Consider the following 24,071-nt stretch of genomic DNA (forward strand, 5'->3'; position numbering starts at 1 on the left):
CAACCAGCCTTAGCACAGGACATTGAATGTTCATTTGCTTGTGTGTGTGTGTGTGTGTGTGTGTGGATTGAGTCACGTTGTATTCTTGGCCTGGCTAGCCAACTGGGCTGGCATGTAAATGAAAATCAAACATGCAAGGGTTGATAAAGAAAATCGCAAATTACACACACACACACACACACACACAGTCACACATAGACACATATAAAAAACATATTTACAATCGCTAGCACATTTAGCTGCTGTGGACGCGCCCACTATTGAAATATGTTTCCATAGAAAATTGTATTTTGTGTTTCGCTTTCGTTTTTCTTTTCCTGATTTCACTATCGCTCGCCATTTGGAGTGACCTTTTAATTAAATGAACTTGCGTCCCTGCCCCCTGTCCAGCATTTTAATTAACGTCAAATTTATCTGTGCGTGCTGCTAACGCCTTCTAACCCACCAAACACAAACACACACACACACACACAGCAAATGTGTCATTGTCGCGACAAAACGCACACGTGTATGTAGCATCGTTTAGACTTGATTATGGGTTCATTAGCCGCTGTCAGAGCTGCAGCTCTTAGCTGGTGGTTTAGAGCTTTAAGTGATTTTTGCATAAGTGAGCTCCAAATGCAGAGCGACATGTTGACCCAAATGCCTAAATTCCGAATGCCCAATGTGACACACCCACATGACCAACAGACATTTGTATCGAGATACATATGTATATGCGTATGGAATCTAGAGCTCTAAGTGGTTTTCCATGTTTGATTGCAATTCGTTGTGTTGTTGCCGCCTGTGCGCTCGTAAATTTAAGGCACAAATATGGCCAACGCCTTGGGCTATGCAACTAAAATATATATTACAATATTACTTGACATAATATTGCCTTTGAACACAATTTACTGTGTAAGCTGTTCTCAGAAGAAAGTGTATATCAAAGCAAAATGAACTCGTTGTCAAATGCAATAGACATTGAAACGCCATTACGCACGTAGCTGCTGTCTCTGTCGCACGCATTTAGCCTCTGGCGCATGCTAGTGCCAGTGTTCCATTCCATTTTCAATGTTCCAACATGTCGCTGCCTCTCGGGGCGAATTGCACTTAATGCCAGCTGATTTGTAAAATTTCCCAAGGAGTTTTAAATTGCACAAGTCGTAGCAAACTAATTGGTAATTAATTGTTATCAGTTTACAAATTAAAAAATATATATATCTAAAACATAACTGGAATTTTGATATTTAACATTCAATACTAAAATTTGACAGCAAATGTATAAGCAACAATGAAGAACGTAAACAATTTGAGCGACAGTTCGCATTTTGTAGCTCAATTAATGTGACAGACGCCCACCTCTTCAACCATCTTGGAAAGCACTTGCTGCTGTTTGGGCTTAACGCGACCCTGAGTGCATTTTGGTGTAGGCTCATGCTTGGTAACATTATCGATTATGGAGGTGTAGCTTAGAGAAAACTTGTCCAAGCCGTTGATCAAATCTTTGTGCGAGCTGGCGCTATCCGGACACAGTTGCAGCTCGTGCTTTGGCAACGACTGCAATGCTTTGGGCCGATGGCACTTGGCGTACACGTTATTAGCCAGATTATTTGCCATTATCTGTCGTGCAAATTTAGCTTGCACCTCCTGCTTTAAGTGCACGCCTTCCAGCTTGCCATGTCGGCAGTTCTCGTATATCCAGCGGCGTACCTCACGACAGCCTAAGTAACAACTGCGCTTGGGGTTCATGTAATCGGGCATATCGGTCAGTATACGATACTTGTCAAACTTGCCAAAGCCCAAATCGAAAATGTTGCGATTTAATGGCGGCGGATTTGGTCCTTCGGCTGTCTGGTATTTGGTAGGACCCACTGCTTCCATGTCTTGCTTTCTTATTTCGCCCTGAAAGCGACGATCCTTGGCCGTGCAATAGCGCCAGTTCTTAAAGCTCATGTGCTCTAAGCTGTCATCCATCTTGAAGCCCACCCTTAGTTCGTCATCAAAACTAATTTTAGTTATTTTTGTCAGTTTACCATGATTGTGCTCCACGCTAAAGCAGACACTGTAGGGCTCAGGAAATTTAATAAAGCCACTGCCATGAAAGAGACTATTGTGGAAATGTCCCAAGTATTTGGTGCCATCGGGATACACATAGTTGCCAAAGCTCTGCATGCCAAGATTATTGGTAAGTCCATAAAACTTGGTGCCCGTTGGAAAAGTATATCCATGAGCTGATGACATGACTGAGGTCAAGGCTAAGATTCACTGTCAGTTGAGCTTGTGCTTAGTATTTATGTTTAGTTGTACATTTGTCCTATTTCAGTAAGAATACTGAGCTGACTCAAAATGTCAGCGCATACTTTTAAGAAAATTAATTTTGGCAGCAGCAAACTCAAAACCAAAATACACATAAGTCAAAAGGCGCTTCAGCGTATTTTCTTTGCTTGTTAAGCAACTATTTTAGATAAAAGTTGTTGTAAACTGTAATTAATTTATCAATAGGCATAGTCGAGTCTGCATATTTTGAATTAAAATGAAATATATTTCCAATGCAATATTTATCATCACCTAATACTAAAATTTCTGCACACTATTTTTAACACTTCTAGTTAACTAGACCCTCAAACTACAGCTGAAATATAGAGCGTGATACATCTACAAAGCTGCTGGGCCGCTGTAGATTCGATTGCACCACATTCAATGTGCTGGTGGCTTTCTTTTGGTTCATTACCGCTGCGCTTGCGTAGAATTTCTTGACCTTCTCTTGTAAGGAGTTATCGGTGGGACTCTCCGAGACTGAGAGTGAGGCACTGCAGTCAAAATTGTTGAGCTCAGAGCTGCTGGTCCACTGGCGAGCACGCTCCAAGTCGGGCAGTGGTTCATCTGGATGATGTAGCTGGTGCTGTCTAAGTATTTCCTCAGCCCGCTCGTTCTCCAGCTGCTTGTGCTTGCGTAGACATTCCTCAGTAGGAGATGCGGGCTGACCTGGCAGGCGCGACGACTTAAACTCATGCTCCGATGAACAGCGATCGGCGCGGTCCATGTCCTTGCATAGCTTGGGATAATAGCGTTGCAGCTCGAATTGCTTGTCAGGTGCGTAGATGACAATTTTTCTTAGCTGTTTCTGCTCAGTTTCCAAATTGTTTTGCATGATCTTGCGACAGTCCTTGGAGCAGGGCTCGACAGTGACGTTGGAGCGCTCGCCGCGGCAGTGGCGCTTAATCCAACGCTTTTCATTGGGACAACTGATGTACAGAGCTCTGCTCAAGGGATGTGGTCGCTCCGTTAGCCAACCCGTCTTGTCGTTGAATATGCCTTCCTCCGCATCGTAGCAGTTCTTGGGCACTTTGCGTGAAACCAGGTTGCTGGTCAAATAGGATGTGGGCCCCACTGGCTGTGTGCCATAGACGCGCTCCGCTTGATAACGCCGATCCTTAGGCGTCAGATAGTCCCAATCATCGGCCACGAATTGGCCATTAATGAAGGCGCCCATCACATGCAAGCCATCGCTGAACCACATGTCCTTCACGCTCGTCAGCTTGCCCTTTTCGAAAACGCCTTTGATGGTAAAGCGATACGGATGCGACAGCTTCAAATGCCCATAGCCATGGAACTTGCCGCGAAAGAAGCCGCCGCGATACTCGCTGCCATCCGGATAGCGATATGTGCCGAGGCCGTCCATTGTATGTGTGCCAGAGTTCCAGGCGCCCTCATATCTGCTGCCAGTTATGAAGCGTGTGTGCACCACTGAGTTATTGTCGTACAGTGCGGACATGTGATAGCGAGAGTTCGCCTTGGAATCGTTCGCATTGTACATATTGCTCACATTGTTGGTGTTGGTATTGGTATTGGTATTGGTATTGGTATTAGAAGAGCTCATGCTTTCAATTTATGGTGTAGTCAATCAAAAACGAAGCGTTGTGCCTTAAATTATTTTATATGTTTATTGTTTATGCTTTTGTGGCGAGCACTTGACACTTGACCCAATTATGGCTGGCTGGCGCCAGGTTTGCTGAGATTACACTAATGTGCTTCAAGTGGGTGTGTCCACCACACACACAATTGCTTTAAACTTTTTTGATAGAACTCAGCTGCACTATCAAATGACAGCAATGCGCATTTAAATGGCTTTAACAACCAGCACGTGTGAATGGCTGTAGGCCAAAATCGCCAGCACTCTCCCCAGCGTACAGTAAATCAAGCTCACTTACCTCACTGCTGGCCACAGTGGCCACCTGAGCGCTCTGGCTGCCATTTCCACCACCACCACCACCACCATTGCCAGCAGCAACATTTACGCATCGAAAGTCAACCGAACCACCTGATGAACGTCGCGGCTTGTTAATATCCAGCCGCAGTATGGGCCGCCGTGGCAGCGCTGCAGGTGTGCTGCGCCTGGAATCGTTGCCAGCTGGCGCCGCTGACACCGCTGACACCGCCGACACCGCTGGCACCACATTTTCCGCCGAGTCGCCGTGCATGGCCAATTGAACAAGACTGCCGTGCGCACACGTCCGCTGTGCAGCGCCAACGCGAACCTACTATGGCCATGTCCAGGACATGGAAGCAACAATTACGGCAGCAGCAGGCAGCGAAAATAAAATGTGAATTAAACGCGTTGGCGTCGCAGACAGCCACGCAATAAATGTTTATGTAAATGTGTGTGTGTGTTTGAATGTGAAATGACGTTGCCACTAGTGTGTGCCAGGACACAGGACACGCGGCACTTTCAACTGCTTCTTGTTGCTGTCACATAGCTCACATGTTGATGTTGTTACCTCGCCAACTAATACACACGACTGTGTATCTGTGCGTGTGTGTGTGTGTGAACTTCCTGTTTTCAGGGTCGCATACACTTTACTTTAACATGCCTTTTAGCTTGATATAATTATGTTACGTGCCTGTGCCCCGAAAAGTGTCAAAAAATAAAGAAAGCAACACAGAATAAAAATATCGCATGTCACTTTTTTTTTCATTTTTCATTTGCTCAACGCTCCATTAGTGCGGCTCTGCAGTTGTGCCCCGGCGCCCCCCTCCATCAACACCAAAAACTTCAGCCACTGATAATTATGACCGCAGAAAGACCGAGAAATGCTGCCTTGGGTTTGTTTTTTAATTTTCAATATGCGCTCGCTTCATACGTGAGCACGCCCACATGGCGAATGAGCAACGCTTGTTAGCTGCCAGCTGCCAAGCCCAAGCCCAAGCAATGTGCTGTTGCTTCAGCTCCTGCTGATATGCAACGCTTTATTCTATTACATGCGAAGCACGTTAAATTAATTGAACTGCAAAGTGCGCAACAACAAACAACAACAACAACAACAACAATGAAAACAACTTTGCTGCATCATGTATTGAATTTTTATTACTCACTTTATGTTGGCTTGCTTAGCTTAATAAAATAAAATATCAATAAACTAAAACTATAATAGCTTAGTCTACATCGAGCGCTCGCTAATTAAAAGTTCTTTGTTTGCAAAATTGCATAACATTCAACTTTTAGTCTGCAAACGTTCGCTGTTTAAATATTGTTTGCTATTCGCATGAAATGTGTGTGTATGTGTGTGTGTTCTTTCTCTATTTATGCTTAGTACAAAATTTCAGTTTCAGTCTCAAAATAATTCTTGCATAAATTAGCTAAAACCATTACGTACATAGATGTTTTTTTTAATTTCCTTATTTTGTGTGTGCAAATTTTGTAACTAAATATCGTTAGGGAAATCGTCAGTTGAAAATTGTGTTTATATGATTGCATAGTTCAAACTTAGATTAAGTTGCGGTAATCACTTATACGCCACGTATGCCGCTGCAGTCAAATTTATAGAGTTGCCAGTAATACACAGCACCGATATCGATTTGCGCACAAGCAACATAAAAACGTTGATGCTGTAAAATTTATGAATGGCCAACAAGTTGAGCTGCTGGCTTACGCTTGCCAAAGGTACTGCCAATGCTTGTTGTTTGGCTTTGGCTTATTTGCTTTGCCATACATTTTCAGCAGTGAAATGCGTGAGCAAGCTGTTGCAGCATATTCTCTCTCTCTCTACTATCTCTCGCAATTGAATTTGGGCATGTCTGTCTGTGTGTGTGTGTGTGTGTGTGTTTGCTTAGCTTAATAACCAGTTTTTCTCGTGTACGAAAAGTTGGCCAAGTTAAGCAGCAATTGTGTAGCTTTTATATTGTGGGCATACGTGGCGTATGATAAATGCGCTGCTGTTTGTCCACCTAATGAATTGCCTGCCCTAGTGTGCGTGCGTATGAGTACGAAATACGTTTACTTAGTTTATTAATACTTAAATACACATTGAGCTTAAGCTTTATGCTCGCTAATTGACTTATGTCTGAGCTATATAAGTACCTATATATATATGCATATGTATTATATGTATGTCTTGTTCCTTTTGCTTTCGTTCGCATATCATATTTGTTCATGGCATTTCAATGAGCATGTCGTTCGTTTTGTGTTAATTTGGTAATTTAGTCTATTGATTTTCATATTAGCTACCCTAAGCTCTATCTAAGCTCTATACCTAACTGAATGAAAAAACCAAATGTACTTAGCAGCTAATAAACGCACACATTACAATAGGCAGGCCAAGTTGATGCTGATGCTGATGCTGGAGTGTACCTTAGAACGTCGTCACTTTGCCCAGCCGCATGCCAAGCAATTTGCGACGTTTTTTGGCGCTTAGCTTAGTCCAAATGGTGCTGCTGCCCTCGACGAGCAGAAACTCATCGCATAAATCATCCGTTTCCTTCACCATGCCGCCATAGAAATGATCCTCCTGATACTTCTCAGAGCGCGAGTCGCCGGAAACGAAACCGCTTTCGGGCCGGGACAGCGAGGCGGTGTGCCAGGGCAGCTGCTGGAACCAGCGCGCCACTTTCGCCGTCGACGAGAGCTGTGAAAATGATTGTGTGGCAACATTAACAAACAGACGAAAAAAAGTTCAGTGTGTAAATTTATGCAAATGAGTTATGTGCGCAAATTGCTGTCCAACAAACACTCCTGCCCAAAAAAAAAAAAAAAAAAAAAAAACATTTAAAAGTCAAGTGAAAAAAACGGCGACACTTCGTTTCGGGGGGTTTTATTTTGCCTGTTTGCCATCATTTTTCATTTATCTACGTTGAAATTTATGCACTGTTCACGACGTTGCCACACGGCGTATGCGTAATACAAATGCGCTCGAAAGTATGCAGCAGCTTTCCCATTTATTAGTATTCGCTGCTGCTGTTTCTCTTGTTGTTGTTGTTGTTGGAAAACTCATTAGCGAAATTGGCTATGAGCAGCAGTCGGGGGTCGATGGTTGATTATAAAAACTATGGCTTTGGCTATAATAAATATTGTGACGGTTTATATGCATTTTTATTGCTGTTGTTTGTTGTTTGGCATTGTTGTTGTTTTTCGGTAGCTTAAAGAGCTTAGTTCATAAATTATACATTAAATATATTGTATGTTTACATGTATTTAGAGTATTTGATAATTTACATTTAACGATAACTAATTTGCTATATATTTGGCAATTCACTATTGACACGGCTAATTATAAAAATAATTGCAAATTTATTTATGTTTGCAAAACAATTTACATAACAACAAAATGTACAATGGCTTAGCGACTACAATTTTGACACTGTTATTGGGAGAGAGAGATAGTTAGAAGCTAGAAGAAGAGAAAATACTTTTCGCTCTAAGCTATATTAGCTGATATGCGTAGGGTATATAGTAAGTATAAGTATATGTTGAATACTTTGCCACGCCTAAGACGCGAACATAGCCTATTGACTTAGCATTTAATACTGTTACAAACTCTCACACACACAGACGCACGCACAGTCATTCAATCACTCACTCACTCACTCAATCTCGCTCTCTTATACTTAGTACTAACTATAATTGCTGTGCCAAGCTCTCACTTGGTCGTGTGCCTGGCCCAGAGCGTGCGCTGCACCTGGCTCATCATCTGGCTGCGATTGGGCACCTTTTCGCTGGTGCTGCGCGTTATGAAACTGGGCGTGGCCGACAGCTTACGCTGATGGCCCATTTCATCCGTCACACGCAACTGAACCTTGTTGAAGCGCGTGTCTCTGCCATTGCCATTGCCGTTGCCATTATTATTGTTGACATTGCTTTGAGTGCTGCTGCTGGGACTGAGATTGTTGTTGCTGCCACGCTGACGCGGCGATGATGGCGAGTCCAGCGTTGAGCTGCTGCGACTGGTGTCTCGAGTGCTGGTGGAGCCGCCGCAGGCCAAGCCGGCCAGATTGCCATTAGATACGGCCACCTTGAGCTGCTCCTCCAGATTGTTGAGGTTATGCTCAATGCTCAGACGCAGTTCCTCGTTGAGCGAGCTGCTGCCTGGAAACGAATTGCGATTAAGCGTGCCCAGCGGCGTTGTATTCAGAGCTGTTGCTGCTGCTGCTGGCGAGGCCAGAAAATTGAATGCATTGGCCGCATTGTTGTTGCTCAGCGTGCCGGGCGTCGCTGCTGCGCAGGACAGCGGATTTACAAAGAAGTAGGAGTTGTGTGGCGAAGCTGTGGGCGTGGCTTGTGTCTGCGTGGCATTGGCGTTCAGATTGAGCGCTTGCAGGCGATTCAGCAGCTCCTGATTGACTTGGAACAGATCCTTGGAGAGTGCGTCCTGCTGCTGCTGCTGTTGCAGCTGATTGCTGATGCTCTGCAGCTGACTCATTGAGGGAAACGTGCTGCTGCCGCTGACGCTGGCTGCGCTGCTGAGACCAGGCGGCGGTGTGGGCGGCGTCAACTGCGACTGCTGCTGCTGCTGCTGCTGCTGCGGTGTGGGTGTTGGCGGCGAGTGTTGCTGCTGCTGCAGGCTTTGCAGATTCTGCAGGTTCTGACTTTGCTGATTGAGGCCGCTCAGCTGATGGCTCAGCGAGGTGAGCTGCTGATTGATGTTGCCCAAATTGTTGATCTGCTGATTGATGGTGGCCAGATTGTTGTTGTTGCTGGTCGCCTGTAGCAGCAGCTGCAGTTGTGATTGCTGCTGTGCCATAAGACAAGTGGGAGTGGGAGGAAGATAACTCAGGTCAATAATGCTGTAGCTCAACGCACAACAAGCACAACAATAACAACAAACAAACAAACAAACAAGCTAGCAAACAAACAAAGTCAATGAAAAACGTGCAAAACTAAATTTTAGCATTAGCTAAATATAAATAAACATGCTCATAGTACATAGTTCGATTTTGGGGTTGTAAAGAAAGCAAAGCGCGCTGAAAATTATGAAGGCATAAATCAAAGCTCAATTTGTTTACGGCTTCAAAGGCAAACAACATAAATTAAAGCTAATTAACGTAGCCACGTGCGACGAGTGCACACTGTACTCGCTTCACTCACCTGTGGCGCCATGCCAATATTTGCTGTGGTCAGACCCGTGCTCTGTTGCTCAGTGTAGGCGCCCAGCGAGGCAAGATGCTCAAGCAACTCGCGATTCTGTTGCAGCAACTGCTGAGTGCGCGCCTGCGAAAGTGAAAGCAAAAGCGAAATTGATACAGTTAGAGTTAGCAAGAGTGAGATTTGAGTTTGTTCTTACCTGCGCCTCAATGCGCGCATTTGTCTCCGAGATGAGCTGCTCCCGCACCAGCATCAGCTGAGCAAGCGCCTGGCGCGTCTGCTGCGCCTGCGCCTCCAATTGATCCTTGAGCTGTGTGATTTCAGTGCGCGGCGATGAGGGCGAGCTCGGTGAGTCCAATTCGCACTGGAAAGTAGAAGAAGGCCATGCGACTTATTTATTTGCAACACAAATAGCCAAAGGCATTTATTTAATAATTTTTTGTTTAACTTTATATCTACTCTGAGCTGTATTTGTTTATCTACAACTTTTGGTTTTTCATAAGCGTAAACACAATAAAATTAAAAAAAATAGATGTACAAATTTGTATAAATTATTTGTTGAAAACAAAAAGTGCTTTTATTGCAAAACGCGTTTTGTTTACACGCACTCGCGGCATAAACAAATTAAATACAATTGATTACAATTTATAGAAAATGACCTAAACGAAAAACGCGCATTGGTTCATAAAATAAATATATATAAATATTTTGCGCATTTATGGCATTTTAATTGTCTGATAGAATGCCTGACGGCCATTTGATACTGCTGTTGTGGTTAGTGTTGTTGTTGTTGTTGTTGTTGTTGCTGTTGAACTTTATACTCACCAGCAGGCTGTTGTTGGATTTGCGTAGGCTCGACTGCGTTGGCAGCAGCTCCAAGTGGTTCGGTCGCTGCGGCTGCGTGTGATTCAAATCGGGCGTTATGGCCAAGTGTTCTATAAATAAAGCGCAGCGTGTTTGTTATGGATTTAGTGGCATGTTGAAAGGCGGGTAAACAACTGGAGCGTGTAAATAGTAGCAGTAGCAGACCCACAGACCCCCAGAGACCTACCTACGCCCAGCCCATCGTTTGTCAAGGTCGGCGGCGGCGGACACCCAGCCGCGTTAAGCCGCCGCCGCGCTTAATTTACACTTAATTACAGCGCCTAGTATTCTGCATTAAGTTTAATTAATGCCACCAGCCTGCCCCATAAATAAAACCCGCAGCACTGTCCAAAAGTTGCAATTTCATTGCTGTGCGCAAATTTTTTCACTGTGTGCCCACAGCGCTAGTTTGTGGCTGTGGCGAATGAAAAGTGGCATCGTTAAATCTACATCGGCTAGACAAGCGCTACAAATCGTATTACTATATATATACACACATTATGTATTATACATTTGCCTGCCTTTTACACCTGAGCGCAAATGCGCATTGTTTCAGTTGGAATATTTTGAGAATTCTTTTGCACAGCATGCAAATTAATTTGCGTTCTTTTTCGCTGCATGCCTGCTCTGCAAGGATTCTAACATACTAACATAGCAATGGCTATTAGTATAGAGCCAGCCAGCTATGTGAATCATTGGAAAGCTCACGAGAGATACGCAAACTCTGATTGCCTTGTGGGACTTTTGAATTGAAGGCATTTTATTAAATTTAAATTGTATTTGTTTGATTTAATACACAACAGGGAATTGCATACTTGATTCTTCTTCAAGTCAACATAAGCTGCAGCTACAGTGGGTGATACTTTTAGTGGCTTTGCACAGTGGGTGCAAATTTTGTATCCTTAAAGCTAAACTAATAAACCTACTTCAACAATTCTTTCTTTCTCACAAAAATGAAGCAAATATATAACAAATAATAGTCTGAAAAGTCAATCAAAATTTGGACAACTTTATCAGCAATTTGATTAAAATTCTCTGTTTTGCTTAGCTTAACCCATAGGCTGTCTAGTAACTGCTCTGATATGTTTAATTTAATTCGTTACTTTGAGTTGCATTTAAATTAAAATTCTTTAAATAATTCAGCAAACGTGAATATAAAATTGCATGCATATTTAATTTTAAGACAACAGTTTTTTAATAAGAATTGTCTTTGACGCGCACCGCTTGCAATTTGCGGGATTTGTTGTAAAGCTTTAGCAGCTGAAGCTCTTTGAACTTGACTACAGAAATTACTTTGCCTTGGGTCTCAGCTGGCAGACACAAAGGCAGCGGCAGCGACAGCGACAGCAGCAGCTGCTCCACAAACACATTGAAGCGCTCTTGTACATATTATTATCTTAGTGTCGACAAACAAGTCAACAGACGCAGTTCAAAAAGAGATATATATTCTTATTACAAGCCTCACATGAAACTGTAGCTGCATGGCTGTATATAAGGATATTAAAAGCAAATAAATATAAATTATTTTTGGCGCACGACTGCAGCAAATGTTGAGCTGCCCACAGCGTGGCCACGCCCAGCTTGTTGTGGCATGTGAAGCGCGCGTGTTGCAGTCAATTCCAATTGTATGTCTGTATATCTAAACTAGCTACATTTTTACAGTTACTTGTCGATGTCGTTCGTTCTGTTCTTTCCGACGTGGAATTCATTGGCTCTTGGCAGCAGCTAAGCATTGATGACGTCAAGCTACTTATGTATGTGAAAACTCAAGCAATACGTGGAAATTGCTTAACGCCAGTGCAAAGTGTAGCTGTCTTCAATATATCAATATTTCAGTTAATATGCGCATTGCTTTTGCCAGCTAATTCCTTATATACAAAGCTATATACATATGTTTAAATAAAATTATTAAACATGTTCATTTTATTGCCGCCGCCGCCGCCTGCCTGCCTGCCCCATGGTCATTTCCCTTTGAATGGTTTATTAATATTGCTTTAATACTTCAATATGCTAGGCAGATGTACGCTCTCTCTCTCTCTCCCTCTCTCTTTCGCTCTATTTCTTCCACTTTCGGTCTCTGCAAATTGCAATCTATATGCAAATGTCCAAATTCAAACCAAAATAAATAGATTGCTTAGCATTGGACTGCAACCCACAAGTGGCCAGCTTGTTGCCCCAGGAAGCTGCATGCATCATAGCCACGCTCTCAGTGGACAACGAACTGCGTACTCAATTGTGAAAATGGGTGATGGGGTTGCCTGAGTGCATTTACCTTTCTTTGGCGTCTCGCGTCCACCGTCCTCGCTCAGCTGCTGCTCGCTTATTTGCTCGACGTCCAGCAGCTCCGATGAGGAGACATCGGAGCGCTCGTCATTGGGCTCCAGGGAATTCTTATGAAGATTAAATTTGTGGCACACTTCAAAGGCTTGTCCAACAGTGCGCACAATGCGCATTGCCTGTGACTGTAAAGAGCAACAAAAGCGATAAACAATTAGCCAAAGGTAAAAGCAATTAACAGCGCGCAGGCAATTAAAATATAATAAACGAATTAAGCATACGCCACATGTGACGCACCTCGGGATCGGATATAATATCCTTGCTGCGCCTGCTATCACAGTCAGCGCCCTGGGCCTGGCACAGCGTGCGCTCCAGCGGCGAGCTGCGACGCCGCTGCCGCGACTGACGCTGCTCCATGAGCATGGCTGCCGACATGGCGACCATAACAGGCGACAGCCCACCCTCAATGGGCTCGCGAAACGAGAGTTTCTTGCGCGGCTTATCCGTCTTGGGTCGCTCCAGCATAATGCCCGTGGCATTGCTGCCAGCGCTGCTCAAGCTCGAGCTGCTCTGCTGCTCGTAATGCGAATCGCTCAGACTCTTGCGTCGCTGCAGCACATGACGCTGCTCGCTGCGCTGATACAGCAGCTGAGCTCGGCGCAAGGCCTCCGGCGAGGCAGCGTAGTGCTCGCTGGGCAGTCGCTTGAACTTGAGTCGCGCCTTCAGCACTTCACCGCCATTCCCATTGCCATTCCCATTGCCATGTATGTGGGCGTGGGCAGCTTGTGGCGCCGTCTTATGCGCCTTGGCCACTGGCTGCTCCTTCTTAATGAGATAGACTGTGTTCTCCTCGTCGTTGAAGAGTATGTGCTTGGGCTTGTTGTCTAGGTAGGTGTCGTCTAGGAAGCGATGTGGCTGTGGCTGCGGCATGGCCTTGCCCAGTGCACTGGGCGCCAACTCGCGCTCCACGCTGCCAATTAGCTCGCGTATGTCCAAGCTCTTGTTGCGCGACAGCTGCTTCTGCTTGCGCTGCTGCTTCTTAGTGGCGGACAGCGGCGATGGCGGCGGCTTGTCTTTGTCCTTCGGCAGCTTATCCTTGTCGCCAGTGAGCATATCACGTATCAGGCCGCCACCGCTGCGAAATATATTGCGACGATAATGCACTTCGCCACTATTTGTGGCCAGCTCGCCGTTCTGCTGCTCTGGCGTCTTGGGCGCTGGCGTCTTGCTGCGACTGCGTGTCCAGGGCAGAAAGTCAAAGGCCTTGGTAATGGGACTGCGCGTTGCGCTGCTGTCTCGCTTCAGCGTCGGCGTTGTGCCATGTGCGGCCAACGCCGGCAACGTCTTCTCGTGCTTCATGGCCACGTTCGAAAAATCTTTTGCCAACTTGGCCGAGGCTTGTGACTGCTCAACTTTTCACTTTTCACACTCTCACGCGTTTCCGCAAAGTTCAATGCTGTTCAATTTGTTTGTTTGCAATAATCGTTGCCAATTAAGAGACTATTAATTTCATAATTGTTTAGTCAGTGGGTTACGGCGTATCCTTGGCTGAGTTTGTTCACACACTGAACTGCCATGCGTCATGTTTTTATTGCAAAGTTTGTGTATTCTTAAATTGATTTATTGCCGCAAAACTGTTGTTGAATATGCTTAACTTTAGTTGTGCCTAGTATAAATAAATGCAAACGAATAATGTCTAGAGCATTGATTTAACAGCTAACTTGTCAAACTTATTGTTGTTGTTGTTGGCAGCATTCAGCAGCGTAAATGTTTTTTGCTTGAAAATGTTTGATTGACAGACTGAAGGCTTTTAAAATAGATTTCGCTTTAAATGAAGTCAACATTGGCGACACAAATTCTTCAAATTCTTGCAGAAAATTAATAAACAGAAATAAGTGAGAATATATAGACAATATCAATGCTTGTTTCTGTAACCGCTTATTTGATAATAAATCATGCGAATGATCATTTACTCAATGTATCGTGCGGTTAACCGCAGCAGCAACAAACAGCAACAATGCTCTTCAGCATATATTATATATATATATATATATATATACTATATACATAGCGTACAATATACTCTAGTGGATTGAACACTAATGAGACATCAATTTGAATTATTTTGACAGGCGCAGACAGACCTAGCTTGAGTATTAGTAACAAATAATACGTATACGCTTCGTTGCATTGCTTGTTAGTGTTGAATATTAGTACGCAGCATTGCATTCATTATAACAACGAAGCAAGTGCTACGTATGAATCAAATATTGCGTATACGCAGCGTTGCACTGATTGTTTGTTTATTTATTAGCAAAGTAAACTGCAATTAGACTTTCCGTTTCAAACATTTCGACTGTGGAAAACTACTTGGAAATTTATGGCAAAGACAAACATCGTAAAAAAATAAGGCAACATGTTTATGATTTTCAAAAACAACATAAAATTCTTATGCGTCTCTGCAATGGCAACAAGCTGTGGCTTTATTTACGTTGTCTTCGCCTGTCCAGCACGCTGTGCCTGTCATAAGGGAAAATTTTATATTGACATAAAAAAAGCGGAAATTTGCATGCAGTTCGCCACATGCTGGCCGCAGCCACCGCAAGCCACACTTGCAACTGCTGTTGAGTTTTACTTGTGTGTGTGGCAAGTGCAACGCGTATATTTCACACGTGGCGCGTTGCCCGACTTGTACTAATTAACTTTGCATTAGTCATGCCCAAAAGAGCGCACTTCAAAATGTTCATTTAATTTCACAGGCAGACAGACAGACAGACAGACATAGTATATGTTTTATATGTGTGCAAAAGTCTAGAGAAATATGTATATTATTTAGCTTGAAGTAGCCGCCGCTTTACGCTTATGTAGATTGTTCGATTTACGAAATACTTTAGCGCAGACTATTAAAATAATGGATCTATTTTTGGTGGGCCAAAATGCAAAGTAGGCGAAGCAAAGCAAAGCTACTATATAATATAAATAAATATAAAATAAAAACAAAAGCGAGCGCGGAATAATTGAATATGCCAGTGTACAAATCCAATGTACGGCCGCCATATTTTTTTGGTTCTGTGTGTGTGTGTGTGTGGGCATACAAATATGGACTTTTGGCTTCTAGGCGAATTTCCACTGTTTATGCAAAAGCAGAAACGAAATGTTCAAAGTGCCAAATACGTTTATTTGTTGTTTATTTGACAAGAACGTTTTATTGACTGCGACAAGCAGGCATCAATGTTCGATTAATTCAAAGCAAAAACGAATACGAAACTGAAAATATAGATATATATGTTCATATTTAATGCCTCACATATCACGTGCTAAGGCTAATTGGCCATCAGCTTATTTTGGACTACCTGCGGTGTAGTTCAGCTCATTAGCAGTTGTTGCGTAGGATTATGATGAACATGTATGTATATAGGTAATTCGTTTTTTTTTATGGCCAACAAGCGCTCATAAATGCATAAACAAGCTGCCAAGTGCGTCAGTTGTTGCTGCTGCTTCTTTTTGTGGCATGGTATATTTCACATTTACTATATTCTATATGTAGCTCAACAGTTTGTTTACAAGCGTCTGTTATTGTACTTTGGGCATCCTTGAGCCAAGGGTGGGCCTAAGGCAATGGCACTTGCCTTCTGCTTAATTTAGTCAATGAAATAGCATTCATTGAGAAATGTTTGATTTCCAAATGGAATTTACAGTGCCATGAATAAATTTATGCAATTAAATTTTTAATTGCTTGTCTTTGCTTATAAATTTTAGATTAAAAGAAGCTAAAGTTTACTTAATCAAGCGTGCCCATAAATTATAAATGCCCTTTGGGCTAATCTGGAATTCAACAAACAAACATTCGGCATTACTTTTCGGCCGACATTTTCAATGTGGCACGTTTCAAGCATTTTCTAGGCAATTAATTTGCCACACAATGTTATGCTGCTGCTGCTGCTGCTGTCGTTGTCACAGTTTCTACAGTTTTCCGTTTTTTCTTACAACAAAGCATTGTTGTTGACTTGACTTGGCCGATTGGCCCGTTGATGGCGTCAGCAGTGACAAACACTTTTCGCTGCTCGAGAAGCGAAATATTCTGCTTAAAACTGCTGACATGCCATTGTCTGAATTTATTTCATTACCGCTGCTGACACACTCGTATTTTTGCATTTATATTTGTTTGCATTTATTTAATTTAAAACAAATGTTTGAACACCAACACTAACACACGCATTGCATAATTTATCACTGGACACTGTTTTATATTATTTTTGATTATTGTGGGTATCTGAAATCGACGCACGTCTAGAGAGTCGCGCTGGCTGTTGGCCACTGGACAAAGACCGCGCCGAGCGAATTTCGCAAAGCGAAAGATCTGCAAGTGTTGGATCGACTCTATGACTGCCGGCATGCAAAGCTTTTTGCGCTCGCTCGCTCTCCCTTGGCCAAGAGCTTTCGGCGCTCAGCTGTTGGCCATTTGGCCGTTTTGTTGGTAAGCGTCATGCTGTGTTTGTTTTGGTCTTTTAGCTGGCGACTGCCGCGGCGTATGCGCAATTTTGTGTGTGCTGCTGCTGCTGCTGTTGTGACGTCACGGCTTTGTATTACGCGGAAGGCAGTTTACACTTGTTGCACACACACTCACACACACACACTGATTTAGCCATAAATCATAAGCTTTCAACACCCCGCTCGGCTGTTTATTTTGCTGTTGATCCTGTGCCACAAATAAATTTAGAATGCCAAGTGCAAGCAACAATTGCGTTGCAATTTGTATTCAATACGCTGCGCTGCGTTTATTGTTTATTGTCGTTTGGAGCAGCAGCTCAGGTGCGTCGAACTGACGCACACGGCGTATGCGCAATATACACACAGCACACGTGCCCCACTGTGGCTGTCTTTCGCCTGTCCCGGCCCCAATTTCGTGTGTCACTTGTCAGCCCATTCGACAGCTTGTCTGTTCGTCTTTTATGTTGTTCCATTGTTAATTAAAAATTCCAAGTCGCACACACACAATAGCAATAGCAATAGCAATCGACTGAAGTTGAAGGTCAAGCACAGCCACCGACACGATATAAACTTCAAATAGATTTGTGATTGCATTTACAGCAGCCACAGCCACCGACTACAAAGTGCGCGTAGTTTATTTATTTAGCCGCCGCCAAATGCATAGCCAAAAATTTTGATTTGCCCAAAGTGAGTTGAGCATACGGAAATGTTCAAACGAATGTAAAGCTAAACATGAATAAAAATTTTTACAAATGCGCTGTCAGCCACTGACAAAATGTTTTGACTGCCGCAATGCGCAGCAAAAATTTCACATACAGACACACACTTTTTGCAACTTTTTGCGCTTCCTTTTGTGTGCATCCTTATTATGCAATTATAGTTTGCGCTGAAGTACAGTTATGCGTAGTCCAAAACCACTGTCAATGTCGTTTGCTGGATGCCAGCCAAATTTTGTGCATTTGAGCAGCGAACCGGCAGAAACAGGACAGCAGCAATGTCTGACTATTTATAGTTGCAACAGTTGCGCGAGGGGTGGAGTGGGGGAGTGGCTGGTCTCATGTGTGTGGTCATTAAATTTGCAAACGACACAGTTTATGTGGGGCACTTAAAACAATGTTTACTAGCTGCAGTTACCTTTTTGTGACTTTTGAAAACGGAACACTTGAAGGTATCCGTGCTGGCATCGCGTGCAATATAACTGAATATTTTGAGATCGCTGCTATCGTGTGACACATAAAATATTCTATAGATGGGATGATTGAGCAATTCGATTTCTTCGGCATCATTCGTCCAGTTCTTTTTCTAAAAACAAAACTCAAATAAGTCTCAAAAGTCAGTTCGAATTATAAGCTGCACTTACTTTTCGCCTGCGTTTCTTCAGGACCACGCGTACGCCATTTACGGATATGTGTATGGTAACCTTGCGTTTCTTTAGATTCTGCACTTTGCACTCGTACTGGAAAGAGAAAGTTATTCAAGTTGAAAAGTCAGCACAGCTGGGCTTGAAATTTTCAATTAACATTTGACGGGTTTTGTCAAGCTAATGGCAGGACATGACAATAACAAGACGCGCCCTCAAATTGAAGCCAAACAAGGCTAATACGCGCACACGCACACGCACGCAAACGCACGCACACGCACAAAGCTGCGCTAAGGCAGGCAATCGAGCGCAATGTGTAAGGCAGCCAAACAAGCCTTAACCACACGCATGTGTGTGCGTGCGTGTGTGTGTTCTTTTTTATGCCTGCGTAATCAACAAGGCATGTCAACAAAAAAAAATAAACTGTTGCCTACTCTTTGGCGACATATGTTGCGTATGCTTAATGTAGGCTTAGCTTTGTTTTGCCTTTTGGTTTACTTACACGTATGCGTCGCATAGCCTGCACAATTTCAGCGCGTGTATTTGGTCTTGGCACCTCCTCCCAGCCCACAAACTGCAAAGAAAAAGAAAATACACACATGTATATAGTAAAATAGCGAAAATATGTTATATATGTTATAAAGGCGCCAAGTAATTAAATGTCTGCTTAAGCATGGCATCATTTGTCTGCAATTCAAGCACAATATGCACTGCCCCCCACATCCGCAGCACCCCGCTGGCGCAGCGCTTAGCGCGTGTGTGCATTTAATGTGCAGCTAAATTGTATTTATAGCTTGCCACACAAGCAACACACAGCTTGTTGCTAATTGCAGCCACTGCCAAGCGGCCTCGACACAGTAATTTATTTTTTGCACTCGCTGACAATTTTGCTGTGTTTTGTGTTTTGTGCTTTGCTAAATTTCGCATTTGCCCTTCTGCAGTTCAATCACTGCTGCTGCTGCTAATTGTATAACAAATGTGATGTCATTAATTTCATTTTCATGTTAACTCTCGCTCAAGTGTGGCCAAGTTTTAATGGCGCACAAAGAGCATTTATGGCCAGGCTAATGCACAAAGCGACAACAGCGAGGAAGCAACAATAAAATAAATTGCAATATTTATGCGCACATAATGCGTTCGCGTACGCGTTAGCTCAAGGATAACGTATGCGTAGCCATGGACCTAGATTTAAGCATTTTATTACAGCGACAACAGCAGCAAATGAAATGAAAACGACAAGGCAATCATAGCGTGTTTGGCTCAAGCCACGCCCCCATCCTGACAACAAGACAACATAAAGCCAGCGCCATAAAGAGCTTTGTTTATCGCTTGATTATGCCACTAAATGTAACTGCCAACAGCAGTTGCTGCTGCTGCTGCTGCGTATTTAGACCAGTGTAAACTTGTTGGTCCTGACTGATAGATGTTGGGCTTTTGAAATCTATAATTAAACGCATAATTGGAACGGCGTGCGCCCATTTACGTAAATATATCAACACATTAACAGCAACGTAGACAACAAATTACTTAGTTACCTGCCTCCAGATGTTGAGCTATATATAGCCATATAAATTCATAGAAAATAGATTTCTTTGCGCTTGTGGCTCGGGCTAAAAATTATTTATAATTTTAGCAAATGGCATTTGGCTTTTGGGTCAGCGTTAATAAATTTATGTGGAAAATTATATATTACTGGGGAAAAGCCCAGCGTCAATCTCTATACATTTGCATAGTTGGCAGATTATGTTGAAGCGTTTAAGTTCGCGTTAACTGAAGCCAAAATCCATTTAAATAAAATGTTTTTCAACACTTGAGCATAAAAAACAAAAAGGACGCGCTGCCCGCGCAAATATTTAGATTGCATTAAATTCATGCAAACACAAAGCATAACGGATACAGAGCTTAGCCTCGCCGCCAGCTATGCTACAAATCCGGCGCACAAAAAAAAAAAAAAGTGGAAAAGAAAAACTGTTATTTAAAAAAAAGGCAACTCGATGTAGTCTTGGCTCTAGTCCCTTTGCTGCATTTATATAGCTTGCTTTACATTTCTACGCTTTGGATGCGTATCCTTTTTCCACACTCTAAGGCGAAGCTATGCAAATAGCCTCGATGCTTCGTTTAAATTCATTTGCTTTGATTAAAATTGAAAGACAAAGGCTTTGACTAATAAGAAAAGCATTTACTTAAGCATTTGCCTTTATTGTTTTTAGGCAGAAAAATTTGATTTACTGCCCAGGTTTATGGTTTGCGCCCTTCACGCCTACGCCCAGCATTAACACACTTTTCTCACTTTTTAGCAACAATCGATATTCAGCTGAAAATACTATAAGCAGTGGGATTATTTGTTTATTTGCTTTCATTTAGCATTTTGATGGAAACGATTCGAATTCAAATATACACAAAAGGCCAAATGCGAAGCACTGCCCAACGGCAGCGGCTGCTGGCTGTCTACGCTGCGCTGTGACGTCAGCCAAAAAAGAAATACCCTACAAGCTGATAAGCAGGCGAGGCATTAGCATTAATGCAGCATTATGCGGCAATTAGGCAGCGCTAAGCCCACGCCTCATAACCAAACGTAATGCAAAAGCGTCAGCTGCTAGTTGGCCAGCGAGTCATGCTCACCCCGCTGGGCTCAGAATAAATATAAATATATATGTATATGTTTTGCTGTTGCATAAAAAGGATTTGGATACGGATTTCGTTGTGGGTTTGGTTACGCTTGCAGACTTCGCTTGACCATTGGCTAATGGCGCTGCAGGCCAAATGGCAAAAAGACTGCCAAGCATTTCTCAATGCTCTTTTCGTCGCATTTTTTCGCTTCTACTACTATTTGCTGTAACAATGTAAAACATTTGTTTGCACAGATTTTAAGCGGCACTGAGCACAGCATTTTTCATCCTTTTTTTTTATAACAAACATGCTGTTTACCCTTTACGTTGTGCGTCAGTTTTTTTTTTTTACTTTTTGTTGCGCATAGCCACAGGCTAACAAATTGTTTTTATTGCTGGAATTTATGGCAAATTATGTGGCAAAGTGTGTGAAATTTTATCGCACGATTATTTAACAAAAATATTGTCACTATAGCTTAAAGTGTGAGCTCATAAGTAATCATAATAATAAATAAAGTATTTGCAGGCAATACACAAATTTAAAATGCACAAGCTATTCAATTTTTGCAGCATACTTTCAAGCTGTAGCAATTAATTTAAAATTTGTTGCATAGCTCAAAGCTGAAAATTTATGGCAATTTGCAAATGCTGCAGTTGTATAAAATTCAATAGAATTTTCAATTAGTGCTGGGCGTTAAAAATAAATTCCGTACATATTTTAATAAATATTTTGGTTCTCCCTCAATAGCGCAACACAGTTGTGCTGAGTTATGTTTAAAGAGTAAAACACTAAAGAGCGAAATATTTTTGTTAACTGCCCCGCTCTTCGGCAGCTGCTGCTGAGCACAACAAACAGCAACAAAAAACGTAAATGAAAAATTGGAAAATGCTCAAAAATAGCTCATTATGTGTGCTTGTGCTTATAAGCGTAATAAATTAACGCTGTTTATTGAAACATTTAATTGGCCACTTTGCGTACTATGTAGAACTCAAAATAAGAATTATTTTTCTTTTTTTGCTCGGCGCTCTGGGACTGCGTCACGTATTAAATGCACTTTTATCACAAGTAATAAATAGAATAATGAGGATTGGGTAACTTTTCGTTATATTTGCTTTTTTTGGGCAACAAAAGTTGCTGTACTTGCGCATAATGAAGCGTAACTGCGGCAAAAGTCATAAAAAATACATGGATTACAACTTGTTGTTGAAAGAACGGAAAAGCATTTAAAAATGAAAAATCAACAGCGCACAAAAGTTAAACATGAAGCAGGCAGTCAGCCAGCCAGCCAGCCAGCCAGCCCTCCAGCAGTGTACAGGAGTTTCCGCTAATAATGTTAATTCCATTGCCACCCGCAGACCGCCCCCTGCTTGTTACACCCACTGCAACACAGAGCCGCAGATAATCAACAAGAGCAGCAACAACAACAGCCACTCAACTGTTTTTTGTTTTATTTTTTGTGCGTTTTGTATGCTGGCTTTCATCTTGAGTTTAGTTTTGCGCTACGCTTCCTTGCAACACTCAACGTTTTGTGCTTTGTTGCGCAATGGCACCAGAACTTGGCTTCCTGCCTGCCTGCCTGCGTCTAATCCGTGGCCCTATGTTGGCGCAGCGTTTCATTAGCCACGTCTTGGAAACTTTTGCCGCCATTTGTGGCAGCCAGCGCATAACTTTAGGCATTTTGCACTGCGTTTAATTTAAAACAATTATTTGTGAAGTTTGCTTGGCTAACTGTAAGTGGCCATGGGGCCAAAAACGAAAAAACCAATTTGCAGTGAGAAACTAGAACGTAGCATAGACACAAGTCCAGCAATTTGCAAGCTCATTAAATGCAACCTCAGCTTGTTGCATGCAAATGCAAATTGTTTGGCAACAAGAACACAATAATTTCCATCGCTCACACTCGCTCACTCTCTTTCTCTGCCTGTATCAACTTAAAAGCCAACTAACAAAGGCTATCAACTAGCAGCCATAAATCAAAGTGGCTATGCTTAGCTGCTGCTGCTGCTACAGTGTATGCCAAATAAACTGCAATGGCAGCAGTTAAAAACGAAACTCTCTGCCATAAAACTGCTGCAGCTGAGAAAGTTAAAACACACACTCACAGACTTGTAGTTGCATATTAAGCTTCATTAGCATAAGCTGATATTTAAGTCATTGATTGAACCCAGCCCAGCTCGAAGAAAGAAGAAAAAAAAGCGAAACCATTTCCGCTGCTGGAAAGTAACGCCCCAACACCGCACTGACACACTTTAAACATAACACAACAATTACCTTTTAATGCACTTCACACATACAAACAAGTCGTCGTCGTAATAATAAAAGCGCCGCTAGGGCCCAGCGATAAGCACAAAGTCCACAAGAGTCGCGCATTCTTTGTTTGTTCTTTGTTACAACTTTCGCTGCTTTCGTTGCTGACCTCCGCGCGCTGCGTGTCAAGTTTTATTAGCTTGTCATAGTTCAATGCTCCAGCAGCAGCCAGACTCTTGAGCATATTATGTGTCTATAACAATTTATAAATCAAACGCATAGCGTGGAAAATGTAAAAGTTTTAAAAGCTGCAACAGCATTCCTAACGTGTGTGTGTGTGTGTGGGTGGCTGTGCGATAAGCAGGCAATTAAAGCTCTTGCCTCAATTGGGGCCAGACTTTGGGCAGTCAATGAAAATCAATAAACAATAAACAAGCAAGCAGGTAGAGCTGCAGGACTTGCCACAAGTGCCCTAGAACAAGCGACAAAGCGCATAAAAGTTGAGTAGCCAGCACCAACAACAAGAGTAGCCGCAATAAACAAGCTGAAAATCAATTGAAGTACTTAAGCAAACAATGAACAAAGTACAAGCTCGAATTGTAATGAAAAAGCGAAACAGCAAAAACAAACAAGCAACAACAGAGGCTGTCGCTTAGGCCTACAGAAACAACAGAGAACAAAAACAAAAAACAAAAAAGTAAGCAGCATTTAATTTAGCACAAGGCGATTATATAGATATCAGCAACAATGCCAATTACAGCAACAATAAGCTGTTAAGACGCGCTTCACGCTCGCTCTATAACGTTTTTGTTCAGCGCATAAATAAATTCAAATAAACAAAAGCAAGCGACGCACGGGACGTATGCGCAATGTGGCTTAACTAAA

The 24,071-nt window shown here is 42.7% G+C and overlaps 2 protein-coding genes across 8 annotated transcripts in view; both read right to left on the minus strand.

Annotated features, from left to right (window-relative positions):
* Positions 1–2,517: 2,517 nt before the first annotated feature.
* On the minus strand, positions 2,518–3,960 carry LOC108600887. The gene has a single exon (XM_017988707.2). It carries the CDS (start codon positions 3,860–3,862, stop codon positions 2,609–2,611), a length of 1,254 nt encoding a protein of 417 aa, XP_017844196.2. The 5' UTR covers positions 3,863–3,960; the 3' UTR covers positions 2,518–2,608.
* A 1,357-nt stretch (positions 3,961–5,317) lies between these two features.
* The window catches only part of LOC108600358 (capon-like protein), a 35,959-nt gene continuing 17,205 nt past the window's right edge, over positions 5,318–24,071 (minus strand). For 2 of the 7 annotated variants that reach the window (XM_017987887.2, XM_017987888.2), the window contains exons 3-10: positions 18,832–18,903; positions 18,330–18,425; positions 18,104–18,271; positions 12,474–12,663; positions 10,163–10,272; positions 9,537–9,701; positions 9,341–9,463; positions 7,267–8,987 (exon numbers count right to left, since the gene is read on the minus strand). In XM_017987887.2, coding sequence (XP_017843376.2) covers positions 7,896–8,987; positions 9,341–9,463; positions 9,537–9,701; positions 10,163–10,272; positions 12,474–12,663; positions 18,104–18,271; positions 18,330–18,425; positions 18,832–18,903 — 2,016 coding nt within the window. In that variant the 3' untranslated portion in view covers positions 7,267–7,895. Of the gene's footprint in view, positions 6,885–7,258; positions 8,988–9,340; positions 9,464–9,536; positions 9,702–10,162; positions 10,273–12,473; positions 12,664–12,775; positions 14,137–18,103; positions 18,272–18,329; positions 18,426–18,831; positions 18,904–24,071 lie in introns of those variants that run through there. The other 5 variants (XM_033293411.1, XM_017987889.2, XM_017987890.2 and 2 more) reach the window with 5 other exon arrangements.

Source organism: Drosophila busckii, chromosome 3L, assembly GCF_011750605.1.
Source record: "Drosophila busckii strain San Diego stock center, stock number 13000-0081.31 chromosome 3L, ASM1175060v1, whole genome shotgun sequence".
NCBI classification, from domain to species: Eukaryota; Metazoa; Arthropoda; class Insecta; order Diptera; family Drosophilidae; genus Drosophila; species Drosophila busckii.

Excerpts from the sequence above, each read along its gene's own strand:
- LOC108600887 (XM_017988707.2), bottom strand. The coding sequence starts at position 3,862 with ATGAGCTCTTCTAATACCAATACCAATACCAATACCAATACCAACACC.